General features: G+C 35.6%; 1 protein-coding gene across 6 annotated transcripts in view; it reads right to left on the bottom strand.

The window, feature by feature from the left end:
* ATRNL1 (attractin like 1) overlaps positions 1 to 16,068 on the bottom strand; it is a 523,801-nt gene that overhangs the window by 291,976 nt on the left and 215,757 nt on the right. For all 6 annotated transcript variants that reach the window (XR_008467222.1, XR_008467223.1, XM_054207467.1 and 3 more), the window contains exons 22-24: positions 11,347 to 11,441; positions 10,622 to 10,700; positions 9,217 to 9,374 (exon numbers count right to left, since the gene is read on the bottom strand). Coding sequence is in view for 4 of the 6 variants with exons in the window: in XM_054207467.1 (XP_054063442.1) it covers positions 9,217 to 9,374; positions 10,622 to 10,700; positions 11,347 to 11,441 (332 nt within the window). In the remaining 2 variants the exon portion in view is untranslated. The remainder of the gene's footprint in view (positions 1 to 9,216; positions 9,375 to 10,621; positions 10,701 to 11,346; positions 11,442 to 16,068) is intronic.

The following is a 16,068-nucleotide window of genomic DNA, read 5'->3' as shown; positions in this document are numbered from 1 at the left end:
ACTAAAATAAACATTCTTAAGCATGAATGCCTGCTTAATCTAAGGTAGGTGTCCTCGTGCTAAGGATGCTGATGGTACCTTATCTCACTCCTGAGAATGTTCCCGCAAATAAACAGCCTCAACTTTTGAAGCTTCAGTGCTTTTGGAAAGCTGGGAGTTAGAGAGCTCTGCAAACTCAGCTGTAAGCGCCCCTACAGTTTCTAGCTAGCTTGCCTCTGCCTGAGGAATTAAACAAAATCCCAGAGCTACGTTTCCAGTTGTTGCTGTCAAGTTTACCTAGAGCTGGAAACTCCTGTTTCCAGGGTCACTGTCTCGCACAGATCACCGCGACATACCTTGTTGGTTCAGCGCTCGGAGGTCAGATTTGGAACCTTCAGTTCATGAGACAAGTGACCACGCGCTGCTGCTGAAGGACAGTCCCATGATGTAAATGAGCTCTGGTTTGTGTTTTTCGACAGGGGAGATCCCGTTAGTTCAGGTACCGTGTACCTCTGAGTGACAGTTCAGAGCAGCCTGATCAGCAAAAACACCTGTAAGCAGCAGACCTCAGGAAACCCAAAAGCTACTCCAACTTGAAAAGCTGAAATTCCTGACAGGGTCGGGACCACAGTCATGTTGGTGTGGCTGACAAGATTGTCATCCCTACTCAGCAGATGCGGGGTTCCTGAGAAGCCTACTACACAAACGCCTTACGCTGGAATTTTTAAGTTGATTTTGGGCCACTGACATTTTGCTTATTAAGAAAAGTTGAAAAACATGGATTTGGTGCAGTTTGGCAAAAATTCAAATTTAACCAAAAATATGAGAAACAGAAATCCTGCACATTATTCACATTTATCTACAATATCCTGGGGTTAGAGAGGGTAACTACGGTTTCTAGAATGGACAGTCATGATAAATAGGAGGAAAATATCTATTGCCTACCACTGTCTTCCTACTTCCAGTCTGATTCCCTGTGAGCCAAACATTTACTTTCAAATTATTCTGACTGTGTGGGAGCGACTGCATGTGACCTTTATGGGCTTCTGCGGTTCAACAAGGCATGGATGTTTTCTTCAGGGAGAATCTTAATCTTTGAAGGGTTTTTTTCTTATTATTATAAAAACAGGTTTCTATATCCTGTCATATGTTCCCTCCCAAAATCCCAAGATTAATAATTGATTTATTTTCCTATAGTTAATCAAAAGTCCTGAACAAATAAAAGCTATCTTTGAGCAATATTTTCTGTTTCATTCTAAATGTTCTAACTACAATTTACTTAATTAAGTAGATAAGGGAAATGGAAATTACAGAAAAAAATCTCAGTATCTACTTGCTAAACATCACAGGGAGATAATTTTTATTAGCAAATACCATATCTATACATCTCTATTGTGTTATACAGCTACCAGTAGGTGGTGCCTCGGTCTGTCTGGAAAAGAAAACCCTATACAATTGGCACATCAGTTACAGGAGTTCTTATCTCAGACATTCAAATTATACACCAATTAAAACTATGCATCATTGAGGACTAATTACCTCTTAATTAGGTGTTTTGGTTCCCTTAAATCATCAGCTGAACTGTTAACAGTGCTTCTGCTTTCTGAGAAATACGTCAACTATGTCAAATATTTACAGATATTCTGATGGTTCATATTAAACCTTTTCAAAGGTGATTGAAAAAAAGAAATGTACCAGGGAGAGTAATTAAATTAACATTTACATTTATTGGAGTGGTGTAGAAGTTGGCACAATATGGTTGGCAACCTTGTTCCAGTATATTTTAAGACAAACGTTAACAGCTCTATCACTATTTGTTAAAGAAAAAAAGTATAATCTAATCATCAGAAAACACCTCCTCATTTTAGCAATACTTCAGGATTCATCGCAAGCATTTTGGAAAATGCTATATTGGATTGGGGCAGATTAATTTTTTGAGGAATATTATACAGTCTTATGATTTATTCTCCACACAATTGGCCTTGCAACTACAAGGAAATAAATTATAGATATTATAGACAGCCAATTTTCCAAGGCAAGAATCAGTAGGTTTCTGGTATTATATTTGATTACCCCAGAAAAAAAAGAAAAAAAAAAGGTAATCATAATTACCGTAACAGTCCACATTTGGGTAGTAATTTTCAGCTCTTTATATAATGCAATAATTACAAGTGTAACAGATATACCTGTAATAATGCAACTATGGCACAGAATTTTTAACAATGGTATTTAATGTGTTGAAAAACAGAACGGAGCTTAGTTCTCGAATGTAGCTGAAAGAAATGAATCTTTACCTCCACGCTGCTGTCCCACTGATTTAACTTTGAAAATAATTTTGAATTCCTTCACTTAGTGGAGTTGGTTTTTTTTAAAAAATAACTCTAGAGCAAAAACTCTATTTACACTGAACTAAGAAACAATGAAAGCACCTTTTCATATATTTTAATCAGATACAAGAAACAATTCTATGCAAGATATAAATCTGAATCTCCAGACTTTTTCGTGTCAAACTCTGCCATGCCCAGAAAGATAATTAGATGAGCCACTTTGGCAGGCTATCGCAGCGCAAATATATCATGAGCAGCCACGTGATCTGTTACTAAAATCTCTGTTTCCTTTGATCTACATTCTCCTACTTTACAATCGTCAGCTAATTCCCTTACTGTCTAACTTAATGCCTGCAGTCAATGCATAAAGCCTGACAAAATACTAAATACCATACTATCACCTTCCTTCAAAATCTTTTCCAAAGCTCTGAATATTACTAAATCTGTTGTTACCTGACTCACTTCTTTGCTATGTTCAGATAATGAGCCTGCATTTGCTTTTCTCCAGTCTCGTGGTCCTACGCTCCAACTTTTGGCTCTGCAATTTAATGTGTCGCTTCCTTCAGATTCTAGGATGGCTATTACCTGGTGCCTACTCTAAGAACATTAAGCTTGAATTTTGCATCCAAGTCTGTTGAGGATAATTTTAATAAATGTACGTTAATTATTATTATTATTATCAATCCTGACTTTACACTATGATCAATATCACCATCCCTATTGGCGACTGAAGCTAAGTATACATTTACATTTGAAATTATACCTCAGTCATCTATAAACTAACCCACCCTGTACTGCTAGATGCCTTCTTTTCCGATTCCAAAAGAATTTCCTCCTCCTTGCAGAACTGTAACTAAATGGTGGTTTGGTGGATTTCCCAGGTTTTTATTCTTGGTATACTACCTTCAAACCTCTTTTTTAGAGGGATTTTATATTTTCTCTAAGAAAACATCGAAGTCATTTTGGAAGCTAATGTATCCACTTCATCACCAATACCTGTTTAGCGTTTCAAGAATTATAGTGTCTTCACACATAGCTGTATGCAGTTACTCGGCAGCCTCTATGAAAACCATTAAGGCACTTAGAAATTGAATCGTTCACCATAAATCATAGAGATTAGATTTAGGTATGCAATCACTGATGGGAGGAGGTTCTGCTCAAGCACAGCTACAAGTGGATAAATACACATTTCCCAAGCAAAAATTCCAGAATCGTGACCTTTGCCAAATTTAGAAAGGTAAAAACCAAAAAGCTCTGATCTTTATTTGTTAATTTAGTAATTAGGTTTGTGGCCCCGTTATAACTTGAAATGGCAGTGACTGACAAGTTTTACTTCTTGGAGCTTTCATGATGTTAAAAATTCAAAATGAACTCCAAAACAAAAAAAAAAGCTGACATAAATTATGCTACACGATAAATTTTATTACTAAGGCAGATACGCTTCTTGATTTAAATTACGCCACTTGTTCAGTTGCTACAGGCAGGCTATTAACAAGGGAAAGAAAATCAATTCTGAAACAGGATCCAGTAAGCTGAAAGAACACCAGTTTCCATTTAAAAAAAAAAAAAAAAAAAAGAAAATTTATATATGAAGTAGTTTTGCTTATTTGTTGTGCTACGTACAAATAAAACGTAAATCTTAACCATAATTCATCATTCTGTTCTGGCATACAAACTAATACAGGGTGCCAAAGATAGTTTTCCTCAGAAACAACACTGTAAAAAAACCCCAACAACCCAACAATACACTACTAAAGCCAGCAGTAGGCTTGTTTAAGAATAATTAAATTCCTTCTTTCCAACACATTTGGGCTTTCTACATGTACACGAACATCATGTCTTACTTCGCTGTAACAATAATTGTTCTGTGCTATGGAAACATGTACGGGATTAACTATTCTACGACCAAAAATGAATAACAGGAGGTTTTTTTCTTCATTAAATACAAACCTAATTTTGCCAGGCAGTGCTTTGCCGCTGAGGCTAAACCTTATAATTTAAACTGACCCTCCCAATTAAAACTCAGACACTTGTGAATCTTTCATTTACACTTTAGGGAAGAAAGGAAATAGCTAGTAGAACAGTTATTATTATCTCCAGATACAGCTTTACAACTGGCAGAAAATTTTGCTGCTCAGGCACAAGTTGAGATCAAACTTACAAGTCTGACAGTTATAAAGAGATATAGGTGCATGAAAGCAGCTGATCCGGAAGCAGGAATGCTATTGCTGTCCTTAGGGACAGAGTCCATCAACTGGAGAGCCAGGACAGCATTTTAAGGGTATTTGGTTCTTTCATATGCACTTGCTACTTTTCAGAATGTGGGAGAAACTGATGAAAAAAAAAAAAAAAAAAAAAGGAAAGACATCTATAACCAGCTTCAATGACAAAAATCCCTTGCCATAAAATTAGTTTCCTGAGACCGAAGAACATGTTGTTACTGCTGTTATTAATATTTGCATAGCTGTCAGAAGCCCAAGCTTTATGACTGCTTACTACTTCAGGGACCACTGACCATTATTTGACGTGCTGGCTACACTCTGAGTTACTGCTTTTCAATAAATGTTACAGCCTTCAAATTCCATTACCAGTGGAGTCTGAATTACATCTACTCTCAAAATAAAATAAAAATGAGCAGAAACAAGTTATGGGGCTTTGCCACATATTCTGTTCAGAAATCTTTCTAAGACAACAGCATTTTCTCACGGATTCCTATTTAACAGATGGTTAACAGACATGGTACACCTAAAGGGTTGAGACTGTCCAAGACACTCAGTCAAACACCGGGATGGTAAGTCTGGATGACAAATCATGTCCTATTACTTGGACATTTGAACCCTCTAATAACAAAGACACTTCACAGAGAATTCACTGAAAACATGCCTAAACTACCGTTGCCTGTGAAAGCCTGGAACAGCCAAGCTTAAGGGTCTGTATTCATCCCTACTTTCCAGTCAACTCTGCATTACAGGAAATGGAGAAAAAGTGTGGTATAAACTCTTCCAATAACTCAACAGGAAAACATCCAACATTTGCGTGCCAGCCTAAAACTACTACATACTTCTAAGAAAAACTGGTAGCTGTCCATATTACACCCAGTAACAGGTCTATTTGTGGAAACAGCTCTAAGCTGAAGATGTCCTATATCACCATCTTTCTAATGACCCCTTACGCAACTATGTCACATTTCTGCTTCTCCTTTGATGTCAAGAAGAAGAGATCTTATGGCTAAATAAAATGCTTTTAGCATTAGGAAATTTAAACGTAGCGTTTTCCCCTGAGGGCTGCAGAGCTCTCTCATGGTCTGAGCACCCAGCTGTGTGCCCACAGCCATTATGGACAGAAGAAGGGCGCTGACTAATGGGAACCTAGAGTACATTTTTATAAAGAGAGCAGGACTTCATCTGAAACTGAAAATTTCCTACATATTTTCTATGGTTGTCAAATAATTCACTGCTATGCAGCGCAGAAGAACTTGTATTCTGAGGTTTTCAGAATTTTTGCTCACCAGTGACAAAAATAAAATGGGTCACTGGGTAGTGGCTGGTGAAGAGTTATCATAGACCAGCACATCTTCAGGAAATTGTTGTATGGACACAACCATCACATATCCTTTTTTCAAACTCAGGAAATCATTTTTCAAAAGAGGGTATTTTGTGTTAGAATCACCAGGGATTTATTAAGATTTAGAAAAAAAATTCCACGCTTGATGAATAGGTAACGTATAATAAAAGTATTTGAGGAAGCAACTGTGAGCCATTGATCCAAATAAACAACCACCTGCTGGGATGTACAGTTTTTCCTTGTAGTCATGAAAATCTTGAAAAGAACTGAACGCAAAAATAGAGGTAATATAGGTGACCGACAGAAAATGAAACTAAACGTCTTGTATAATGAGGAGTTCTGTTCCTTCTCCTATAGAAAATGAAACGGTAAGAGCAGTAACTCCAACAGACGCACTCAAACCTTCCCAATGAAAGACACAAACAATCTCAGCTCCAGTGCCAGCATAACAGGAGGTGTAAGAGGAGAGCGGTGAAACGCATATCAATAACACGACTTGAAATACCAGTTACGGGGACAGTAAGGTCACTATTTCTGCTTCCTTAGGATTCATACTTTGTATAATCTATTCTTGACAAGTCACCATGAATAATGTACACACAGGACACTGGTGAAAAATGCTAGATGTGCTGAAGTGAGTATTTACTCCTCTACAAAAGTACTGTGTAAAAGACATATGCCAAATTTCATGTTGCTATCTTACTTATTCCTATGAACAGAGTACCTCTCAAGGAAGCTGCAGTGATTTCCTTAGCTCTAACAGGATTAAATGAAACCTTCAGTACCGAGTTGATATAAAATATCACTACGCTTTTAACCAACACGATCTGACCAATGCAGTGTGACTGCATTAGTGGAAAGGACTACTGTGCAAGTAGTTCAGTGTCTAAGACCATTTATGCATAGGCTAGCTCCCGTGACATCCAAAGCCCTGCGCTAGGACACAGAGATAACTCTCTAATCACCCCAGAAAGGCAAAGGTGGCTAATTCAGGAAACTGCTTTCTACACCGTTTGAAAATTAATTCAGAGACCACGTAGAAGGGTTCCCCCTTCCCAAACCAGAACTCAAATCCATCATCAGTATCTTGACTCTCCCAAAGAGCCCTTTCATCAGTATAACAGAACATCATTTTTGTAAGAATTATCATCCTTTAAATGGATGGTCTCTAATACAGTAATAGACTGACATCAATCGCTTCTGCATATTGTGAAGGTGAAATCTGGTATGCTAAGAGATGTAGACGTAGAAGATCATAAGTATTAGAACTGTGAGCCTGTTCAGTACTGGCCTTGGAAACTTCAGCCTCTGCGTAGAGGTGAACCATAACTTCCCTCTCTTAACCCTAAGTCATAGGAAGGCTCATACGTTTTGTAAATTTCTATTACATATACAATCATAAAGTTAACATATAAAACTAAACTTGTTTTCGCTGAAAATCTCCCAACTCCATTTATCATTTGAATATCTTATCTAGTCCCAGAGCGCCAAAAATAAGAAATCTATATGGGTACTGTGAACTTCAGATATTTCCTTGCAAAAGAACAAATAACAGCATAAAGAAGTTGAGAGCTAAATAATAATCTTGGTGATTTAGGAAGGCAAATGTAGAGGACAATATTAACATCTGGAAGCAGTTTCCATAATTGGACCTTAGCATTTCCTTTTCCACTGCATAAAACTGGAATGACTTAATTTCTAGATGGAAGAAGTTTTTTATGAAAAATAAGTAGGACAGAAAAGGAATGCAATACTCAAGCACAATCATCCCTGAGACAGAACTGTCTAGAATGATGAATTTCAACATGCCTCAAAAACAAATAAAAAATATAATCTGTGCACCTGTGGTAGATTAGGAAAAGTCTGACACAAAGCAAAAAAGAAAGGAGGGATATAACCAATGATCAGGGATTCCCTTCGTCAAGCAGTAAAACACGCTGCCGTTAGGGTGCTATGCTGCAGTGGGAACAGCGCAAGAAGGAGCTGCGATCTGCTGACATCTGACAGAGTTACACATCTCAGGAATACATCACCTTAATAACATTCGTCTTACAATGATGATATAGGCACCTTCCCATCTTAAAGGTGAAAGGAGCATGTAATGCATTTACAGCTTAAATTGCTTCATGGCTTTGTTTAGGAAGGCTCTTTGGCAACTGAAGTTTTTTTATCCTTAGAAAGAGGAATTGGCGAGTATAAAAAATACCGCTAATATGAAGGGTAAAAAAAAGCAGTTAAACTTCAGGGTTTTTTTAATATATAATAGCGCATGCATAAATTTTAATAAGTTGCACAAATGCATCCTTCAACACTGTGTAACGCATATTTACGGTTAACATTCATATACAATTAAGAAAAGTCTATCTTTACTTAACACAGCACAGGAACAACATTTCTCTGCCAGTTTACTTAGAAGATGCCTGCTTTAATCCACGAGGCTCCTCAGCAGATGATCTTATCATATATAAATAAATAAATATATGTGTGTGTGTATATATACATATATACACAAAACAGGCTCTGTATTTTATAAAAACTGGGGGGGGGGGGGAGGAGGTTCCACCAAAATGGAAATCTGTAGAATATTTGTTATTATGGTAAACTGGCAAGTATTTTGAGCTTCTTGTGGTTTCCTGAGCAAATCACTAGGAATTACGAAATTTCATGATCATTTTAAGAATTTAATTTTTAAGAATTTATTCCATAAGGGAGCTATAGCCAAAAGCTGGTCATCCACATAAAGAGCTCCTTGATTGGTGCAGGGGGCACAATATTTACAAACGCAGCTACAGTGATGGTAACTACAAATAATGCTGAAACTTGTGGGGGAAAAAAAACAAAGCAACCGTCATTGCATTGATTTTTTTTTTGAGTCTGGCACCGCACAGTATCTCGCTATTCCAGAAAATACTCAGAGAAATTGATTCCAATGAAGTCAAAGAAGAAAATAAATTCTAACCAAATACACTTAGTGTTAACTGTCGGTTTTACTATTGCAATATAATATAAACGTTCAACCTTTAAGAAAAGCGGAGGCTAAAAAAGCTAATGATTAATGAAAGATTACACACAAATATCTAGGTACGTACACACATATTTGTATGCCCTAAATGCATAAGAGATATTCCAAATAAATATTTATATTCAATAGTTTTAACTTCAGATTTTAAAATTGACCGCCTGAAGACTGATTCACTATTGAAAGCACAAGCATTATAATGTAATTCTTATACACAGAAAATACAGCATGCATATAATACTATTTGTAAACTTTCTGTATGAGTGAAAACGTCAATGTAAAGCTAAGATGCCAACATCTCTATAAGCACAAAATAGTCATACTAACCTGTATTTTGATCGGCCAGGAGAAATTGCTGACATAGACATAGAAAGTGATGTTTGGGTTGCTTCGAAAGTTAAATTTTTCACAGGAAAAGCTATCTCTGTATTCCTTAATATTAGCTTTAGAAACAACAGGAATCTCTTCTCCAGATATTGTTCCAGCTAAAAAAACCCATATGTAAATATACATATTTATGACAAACATTAATCATCATTAAAGGTGCCAAAGTAAATTTGCACAAGAAACTTAAATTCTTGAATTACTTTTGGTATCATCATTCTACAACTTTAATAACCCCTTATTACAGTTTACGTGGCACATCAGGTGTATTTCATACACATACAGAGAATTCACAGAAACTCTTACACTGGTTTCAAAAGTTTATGAATGAATCATAAAATTGATAGAAGTAAAATGAATTTTAGAAGAAAGTTCTTACTGTCAGCTAAACAGATAACTTGCTTTCCTCAAGTAATTTACATTCAATTTCAACATAAACTCATAGGTTAATAAATCTTGAAAGTGAATTTGTCTACACCTTACATTATTGCTGTAGACTTTTAATTGTTCATGAAAGCTTTAATAATATACCTAAGAAACGTGTATCATTTTTTGCAAACACATGGGTGAATGTGCTAAGTTAAAATAAAGGAATAAATAAAATGTACTTAGTATGGTATGTTAAAATACTTCAGAATTACATTGATGAAGAAATTACTGAGTTTATGTAAAACAAACTCTGAACCTTCTTTAAAAAGATTTTTTTTTTTTTTTTTTTTTTTTTTTTAGTCTCAGTACGATTTCATTATTTCATTTTAAGCATCATGCTTCTCCTTGGATGTGTTTTCAGAAAGTCAATAGAGCCAATTCAGAGAAACTGCCTAAATAAAGCTTTTCTTCCGTCTTCTCAGAACAAAGAAGAGTAATGGGGTTCAAAGTTGGAGAAAAATAGATAAGCAGCTCCTTTTATCAGCATACACAGAAGAACTTTATTGTTTGATATCAATGTTAAGGTTAATAATTAAATTTTTAGCTTCAACACTGAAACAAAGAAATAAAATCTCAGTCTCTGCAGTAGTTAAGGAAGCAATTTATCTTAATTAAAATCACAGCATTTCATAACACTATCATTTTAAAAATTTAAATAGACGACAAGCTTTTCCTACCAAAGTAATTTTAATTGAATAGGAGAGAAAGTTAACATATTAATGAAGCTTTGTTCAGATTGCAAATTATCATCTGAAGTTTAAATAATATAATTAATAATGGCATAATGATAATGGCAAAAGAACACATTTGGTAAAGTTTTATTATCAAAATTAGCAACAAAGAGACAATCAGGTTAAAATAGCTTAAAGGATCATGAAATCATATGGGAAAAAGTCGTCATACCAAAATTCACCCTCACCTGTAGAACCAATAGACCATGTAATATTGAGGTTGAAGTTGTTTGATGCATTAATTGATATATCCAAATTTTTATTGGACTACGTAAAAAAAAGAAAATATATCGAAGTTAACAACATATATCAGAATGTACTGAATATAACTCTATTGCACATAACTGAATATAGCCTTTTAATCATCTTCCATTTTTCATTTTAAACATAAATAGAAATGGTAATAATTCAGAGCCAAAGGCAATCCTCTCTTTTGCTGCAGTAAGAACAGGGTACAAGTAAGCATATAACTACAGCAGTTAACTTCTCAGATTGTGATAAAAATAATGAAATAACTTCCTTTATAAAAGTAAAGAAAAAAATTTATGGCAAATGGCTACATTTTAATTACAATTCAAAAATTACTTTTCTCACCTGCTAATACAGATTTCTTAACTGAAGGGTATGCTCCTTTAATTCATCTCAGGAAGATACTACAACTTGTTATTCATGGGAGCAACAACAAAATAAACCAACTGGGAATTTTTTGAGGTATTAGTTGATCTGAAGCACATCCACCATTTAGAAAGATTTTTTCAATGAATACACTGGAATAATTTTCATTTCTCAAAAAGATTTGAAATATCTCTAATAGCTTATAGGCACTTGGGAAACTTTTAATCGTGGTCAAATACAATGGAAATCTTATTCATGACTCTCCAAAACTTGTCTAAAGTTAATAATACTGTCTTACCTGTTCTGGATTTGCTATAAAGTTTATGGCAGTGTGATGGCGATCATCTTCTTGTAATAAGCTGAAGGTAAACTGGTAATCGATCAAAAGGCTGTCTGTGGGCAAAACAGAAATTAAAAATAATAAAACGGATGCAAATGTATACCTATTAACAATATGTTATGCAAGCACCTAAAAATTTACCGTTCACTTTTATTTTAAAAAGCATGGAGTAATCTGTAAGTCAGAATTATTCCCATGCATTTCACTGTTTAAGTACTTGCACTAGCATGTCTTGAAGCAATAAAGAAAATAAAATTAAATTAAGTAGTAACAAAATAAGTAAAATTAAGAAAAATAACTAAATTAAGAAACAGATTCTGTCACGAAGTCAGAGCAGCTATTACATATAACTTGAAATAGTCATTCTTTGTAAAGTAATTGTTCCAAAATAGAGTGTCAAGTATTGTTAGAGTGTTATCGGCTCTCTAATTTTACTCTAAAATAATTATTCACAAACTCCACTCAAAATGCATTTAAATATTTCTGTTTTACAGTCATAAGCTTCACTATGTTATATAAATGGTTTACACAGCTACGTTACTGTAATACATTTTAGAATTACTACATTTAACAATTTTGGAAAAAAAGTTGCATCTAGAGTAAAATTACGTAGCACGAAGGCGTGATACCATAGTAAATAAGATTGCTAATAATGGCACAGTGGAATTTTGAACAGAAACAACGTGACCACCAAGCACATCCTTTCTAATTTGCCAGAATTCTACGAGATTTTGTAAGTGGCAAGTGATATACATGAAAGAGAAATAATTTCAGTACTGACTCAAAAAGATTACGTATTACACTTCAAAATTATATTTGTTCTACACATTTTTCTTTCAACCTGTGAAAGAATGGAGTCTGCCAGGCAGTTCCTATCCAGGCCATTTCTGTCATCCACTGCACTGCTGGCCAGCTAAAGTTGGCATAGGTGCAGAAGGGAGAAAGGGCTATCCTCAGATGACCCAAACCATGCTTAACCCTTCCTGGAAGGAGCGTAAAATGATTGGGGTAAGTCAGAAGACATAAGTTTTGAGTTATCCCAACCAGTTCCTGTGCTTAGAGATATAATTTAGGGATGGTTTTTGTCAGAGTTATGTTGATGATTGAACTAGATGATCTGAAAGGTCCCTTCCAACCTCAGCGATTCTATGATTCTATACATTGAAGGAATTAGATTAATCCTCAATTGGGTCATAGCACTGGGAATGCCTGAAAAGGAACTTCTCTGTAGGGAACCAGAGGTGGATGTCGTGGATGGATCTCGAATGCTTCGTTACGGGGGCAGATATCTTCAGATCTAACACAATAAACTCTTTGACCCATTATGGCTCTACAGGGATCCAAAGATGCTGTTTTTTCCTCTGTCACAGGAAATGAGGAGGTGACTTGTAAATGTACAGGATTATTATTTTGTGCATGTTAAAGCATGATTAGATGCAAGTCATCTTTGATGCTACATCCTAGTGAATAATTTTGGAGCCTTATTTTGATGCCTCTCTTGATTACATTCCACTAGTCACCAAAACCACACATGGTGTGTGTTACAAATAAAAAATATGTGCTCATAAAAACAAAATCAGTAAACACAAAGAGAGTGAAAGATTAAGTCAAAGCAGGAAAAAGCTGTGTCAGCCTTTTGTTGGACTCAATAGTTTGCTTAGTGCTGACAATCACCTTTTCTGTAGCAACACATCATCTGAAAAAATACACTCTATTGTATCCCATGGGAAGCCTGGCATAGAGGGAGAAAAAAAGCTTACTGTTCAATGAAGCATGAATAGAGCCCACTATATTGTCTTAACAGTTAAAGAAAATGTTGCGGGCTTTTTTTGCTGGTTTTTTTTTTAGTGGTTTGTTGGTTTTTGGTAGTTTCTTTTTTACACTGAGTGTTGAAAGAAAATTAGAAAATAAAAGAGTTACATGAAAAGAATTACCATGACCTTCAAAAAAGAAAAGTCCACTTTCTCTGTTATTAGCCAGCACAGTTCCGTTATTCAAATAAGAAGCTGATCTAGATGTCTTAGATAATGAGGGTTGATCAGGTATTTGCAAGCTTACGAAGGTGAAATATGAATAAATACTGAAGTAAAAGACACCATTTATTTATTAATACTACTTTACACTTCTTACCTATGCAAATCTAATTAATAAAGTCTCATTGACTCTATTAGTAACAGTGTGCCATATCTACGTATTCAACAATAAAATTACCACTGCACAGAACTTATTTAAAGGTAGCAGGGCAGCAAAAGATGGCAAGTAGAGATCGACCCCTATTAAAGGGATTAATAAAGCCTTTAATAATCATGAGCAGCAAGGGCAAAAGGCTAGGAATAATGCGTAGACATGCAAAATCTCCTCATCTGGTCAACTTGGGGTCCCACAAAATACGAATGACTGCTTTAGCACGAATCTTTGCAGAGTTATTGTAAATGTATGGTGGACTAGCATTACAGCATGCACTCCTACAGAAATTCTGGCTACTGCAAAGGCTACAAGAAGCAAGAAGCAGTGTCAAAAAACCTTCTGGACAAGATATTGTTGATTTCCTCACAATATAGAGAAAAAGACCATTTAAAAATGCCATCATCTTCCTCTAGGCCCAGACCGTAACCTCTCGGAGATGCAGAGTGTTAGCCAAAGACCAGCAGTGATATATACCTAAGATCTCATCATAAGGCAATATTGGGAATAGACACAGGACTCTTGTCTCCCGATCATATAGGAACAAACAGCTTTCCTGCATGCAAGTTTAAAAAAATTTCAAAGCCATTTACTCTTAAAACAATATGACTGCTTTTTTCCTGGGGTTTGTTGTTGCTGTTGTATTGTTGGTGGTGGTTTGTTTGTTTGCTTTTTAATTTATGTTTTACTTGCCAGAAGACTAGAAAATAGGAACTTGTTTTTCAAGGAATGTAGGAAAAGTACATTGATAAAAGATATTAAACTATGCAGTTCCTCTTTACCATCTGTAACAAATAAAAAAAAAATACTTCCACTTTTTTAATTGCATTTTTACCTACAATACTGTTGAAACAGTAAATAATGAAAAACAGAAACAGTTGGATACATATAGCACGTTTTATACTCAGGATATCCCAAAGTATTTTATGGCGCTATTAATTAGTAATCACTCCATTAATAGTATCGAAAATCGTTATATATCCCACATACTAGCCATTATCTCCTCTGTAGTACTCAAAGGGCCTTGAACAACACAGCTTGTGTTATTCAAGAAGAGTTCTGAGAGCCAACACATGGAACTTGCCCTGGGACTCTTCAAAGGCGTGCCAAAGGACCTTTAACCTAAGCCAAGCCAGCTCTACAAAATGGGATCCTCACCGAACTATTCAGAAGGAGAACATTTCTTGGCACTAATGGACAGAAATTATGAAGTTTTTATTCCAGAGAGACCTGCAGTAGAGAGGGACAAATCGTTAAACCTATCTTGGGCACAGAGTAGATGCTGCAAAGCGGACATACATATCTCTTCATAGACGTTTCTAATTCAGAGAAGATACCTCAAGCTCGTACAATGTGACTGAGAGCACTGCCTTATGGAGTTATATGATTCAACAGTGCAAATGAAAGGGCTGACACTGAGCAAACATTCCTTCCCATCTTTCTGAGGACTGCAAAAGTATGCTGAAGAAGTTTCACAGCTTCGAGGAAGGTTTATTTCCACATTGAGGATAATTCTGGTTGGCCAAAATTTTGAGAAAGATTTGCCCCGACCTATTCTTAAATTGAACATCCCAAAACTCTAGAAAGCATTAAAGCTAGATTTTATTAGAATATAAATTAGTAGCACTAATTTAAGATGAAATTCAAAGTGAGAGTAGAAATTAAAAGGGATTGTGGAGAAGTCTCTCCTCCACCTGTTGCATACTGCTGCTGTCTATCTCGCTCTCCTTCCTCCCTCCATCTATTTCAGCCTATACCGGAGGAGAGACTTCCCTGACACGTATTCAGCAGCTCTCAGGGAAAATATCACCTCCCTCTCCTCCAGAAGGCTTCACTTTCTACTGACTGCAGTGGGCACAAGAGCTGTCCTTCCCACTGCCAAGCTCCATCCTCAACATAACCCTAAAACATCATCTATGCCAACAGATCGTAAGTGCACATAAACAAACTAAGCAGTTACACAGCGCATCACACCATATTTTCTCAATTCATAGTGCCATTCAGCCTGGACAGCTTATCCTGGAAATAAATACAAAATTTAAAGAAAAATTTAGTTGTAAGAGTGCGACCTGTTCTGAGTAGTTAAATGTACAAACAGCCAAATGTATAATAGCTAAATTTAGAAATAGGTAATTAAAGCACATTGAGTATATCCTGTTGATATATATTGTTGTGTATATTTACAATCAGGAATTTAGAGAAGCCTGAGATGTTACTCCATGTATTTTTGTTTCTACTTTAAACCTTTAAAAAGCCACCATAAGTATTTTTACCCTTTACATAAACACATGAGACTTTTCCTAAGCACTTCTGTTTATAAAGACACACACACAACAGATTGCTTCAATTAGGAAAGAAATTTGGATCACATACAGAAACTAAAAAGTCTCACTGCATTTATATTGTAGCATAGGATAACAATGAAAGCACAAAGATAACAAATGCTAAACATAATCATCAAACTGCCATATGAGCAACACCTGATAAAAGCAATCT

This window comes from Rissa tridactyla, chromosome 6 (assembly GCF_028500815.1).
Source record: "Rissa tridactyla isolate bRisTri1 chromosome 6, bRisTri1.patW.cur.20221130, whole genome shotgun sequence".
NCBI classification, from domain to species: domain Eukaryota; kingdom Metazoa; phylum Chordata; class Aves; order Charadriiformes; family Laridae; genus Rissa; species Rissa tridactyla.
This window is presented reverse-complemented; position numbering and strand designations above follow the sequence as displayed.